General features: G+C 33.1%; 1 protein-coding gene across 1 annotated transcript in view; it reads right to left on the reverse strand.

Annotated features, from left to right (window-relative positions):
* The window catches only part of LOC125844471 (putative disease resistance RPP13-like protein 1), a 7,638-nt gene extending 5,647 nt beyond the window's left edge, over positions 1-1,991 (reverse strand). The window contains exon 1 of the mRNA XM_049523783.1: positions 1,916-1,991. Within this exon, the coding sequence (XP_049379740.1) occupies positions 1,916-1,924 (9 nt within the window). The 5' untranslated portion in view covers positions 1,925-1,991. The remainder of the gene's footprint in view (positions 1-1,915) is intronic.
* Between the last annotated feature and the right edge of the window lie 576 nt (positions 1,992-2,567).

Genomic DNA, 2,567 nt, shown 5'->3' on the forward strand with positions numbered 1-2,567 from the left:
TTCAATTTCAAAAATTATTTGCTACTCTAGTAAAAATAAAAGATATTTCTCAAAAATATTTTTCATTCATAAATCAAACACTAAAAATCTTTTCCGGAAAATATTTTCTACTCTCCAACCAAACATGAGAAAATAAGTCAAAAATCAACTTGTTTTCCAGGAAAACATTTTCTAGGAAAACATTTTCCTTCATACCAAACACACCCTTTAAAAATCTTAAGTTTTTAATTTATCAACTTCATAATTAATAGGGATAAAATGGTAAACTCACTATATCAATTATTGTTTTCTTAATAAGTGTGTCACTTCAAAAGTGGACAAGTAATTAGGGACAGAGGGAGTTTTAATGAAAACTCACTATAATTTTCATGGTGATTGCTATGAGTTTTAATGGTTAAAATAAGTGGGTTTAGTGGTTATGGATTGGGTGTTGATAATGAAGAAGAAGGAATCAAATGACATGGAATTTTATAATATTTTTTTATAGATCTGATCATTTATTGACGTGGCGCTGACATAATGAGAACTTGGAGGCGAGTGTAAAACACATCTCATCATGTGAGTGGCTATATATGTTTTAGGTTGTCTTAAGGGTGTGCTTATTACATTTAAAAATAATTCGGGGGTAATAGGACTCATGTATAATTAAGGTGTATCGCTGGGATTTCGCGTATAGTTGAAGCGGGCACTTGTGCATTTTTCCTTCTTTTTTTGGTAACATTTTACTTTCAGCTTTCCACGTGGCATGTTTAAGATCACAAGATTAAAGGACAATTTTGTACATTTGACATAACTTTAACCATAAGATTCAAAAGTCTTCTTTATTTTCTTAAACTTTGTGTCAAGTCAAACTAGGCCACTCTTTTTAAAACGGAGGGAGTATTACTTATTACTAATACTAAATTACTAAAAGTGGGAAGGTTCAAAGTGTAAAAGTTGATCATTTTACCCTTACAGTCATGTTGATAATGCAGTCACCCCAACCCCACCCCCGCGAAGAAGGATTGGTTACAAAAAATTTATGCACTAATCTTCATAGCCTCATACTGGTTAATTTTGTTTAAAGCTACTGATAATGGATGAAATAAATTAAAAACATAAGACTGAAAGGAGCAAAACTGTTTCCAAGCAACAACTTTAAACAAAAAGGCCTTTTTTATCAGTAGCCTTAAACGAAAATCCTTATTCACCATACGGGTACGTCATCTAGAAGACAAGGTTCAGTAAGTTGAAGAGTGAGTTAGGAGTGTGACATGATAAATGTACCAAAGGAAGTCGAAGAAAAATTCTCTAGAAGTCGGAATAAGATTATTAAGTCAATCTCACAGACCTGCTTTTATTAAAAAAGACTTGCTAGATTAGACCTTTATTGTTTCATATATACATGTATTTATGTTGTATGTATATATTTCACCGAAGCCACCTCCAGCCCTTCTTGTTATCATGGATATTATGTTCGGGAACATTAAGACAACATCAATCACACTATGTGTATACTGGGGAAACTGAGTTGAAGCGTAAACAACCATGGTCTTGTCCTCAGCCGACCTTTGGGTACATTAGAGCTGGATGTCCCATTTGCAGCAAGTCATGCTTCATATCATGGAAGGCACAGTAGACAGTTGTACAACTTGAGAATCACAACCTCCTTACTGAAAGCAATTAAAGAGAAATTTTAGAACTCTTGGCCAATCCACGTATAGCAATTACAGACCAGCACACACGCCTCTATATAAATAGCTGTACATGAATGATTCCTCTAGACAAATATTGAAATGCTATTGTTTTATTTGACTAAGAAAGTGATTACTGAAAGTGAAGAAGTTTAAAATTCAATATATCATATATGGCTCACAATCGATTTTTTTTTATATTTTACAAATTTGTACTGTTTGGAATACCAAATTAAGAATACCTGCATCATTCAGCTTTTCTTGTAGATTGGCATTTTCTTCCTTCGTTCTATTAAGCTCTTCACTGTCTGGGATGTCTGACAATGGATCTGATGTTAGTGTTGAGACTTTACATGAAATTGATAGTGTTTTTCTGAATAATATAATTGTTGCGAAGTTAAGAGAAAGGGGGAATTTGAGAACTCAACAAGGAGATAATCTACATGGATCAACAGATGGTGAAAAACCTTTATCATTTGAAGAAGGAAGAGGAGTCCGGAAGAAATTGCTGAGATCCTCACCAAGACATGGCGCAAAGCTTCGTTTGAGTTCTTCCATGACAAGTGTGGGGTAGTTTCCAAAAATCACTTTAAGGGGTAGTGTGAAAAAATTAAAGTTGATTTTTTGGAGGTACAAAAAATATCTTAGATATTTAGTAGAACTTTCTAGGATTTTGTAGAGTAAATATCTTTGATATTTGTACTTAAGAAAAATCTAGATAGTGTAGAGTATTAGATATTTAAGGGAGATATTTGTAGAAAAGATTAGAATAGTCTAGATCCTTAGTATCTAGAATCATCCCTAAACAAGTATAAATAGGGGTGACCTTAGTCATTTGTAAACAACCCAAGAACCTAAGAACAACCCAAATCAAATAGTCTTCTTCCATAAACA

The sequence above is a fragment of the Solanum stenotomum genome, chromosome 11 (assembly GCF_019186545.1).
Source record: "Solanum stenotomum isolate F172 chromosome 11, ASM1918654v1, whole genome shotgun sequence".
NCBI classification, from domain to species: Eukaryota; Viridiplantae; Streptophyta; class Magnoliopsida; order Solanales; family Solanaceae; genus Solanum; species Solanum stenotomum.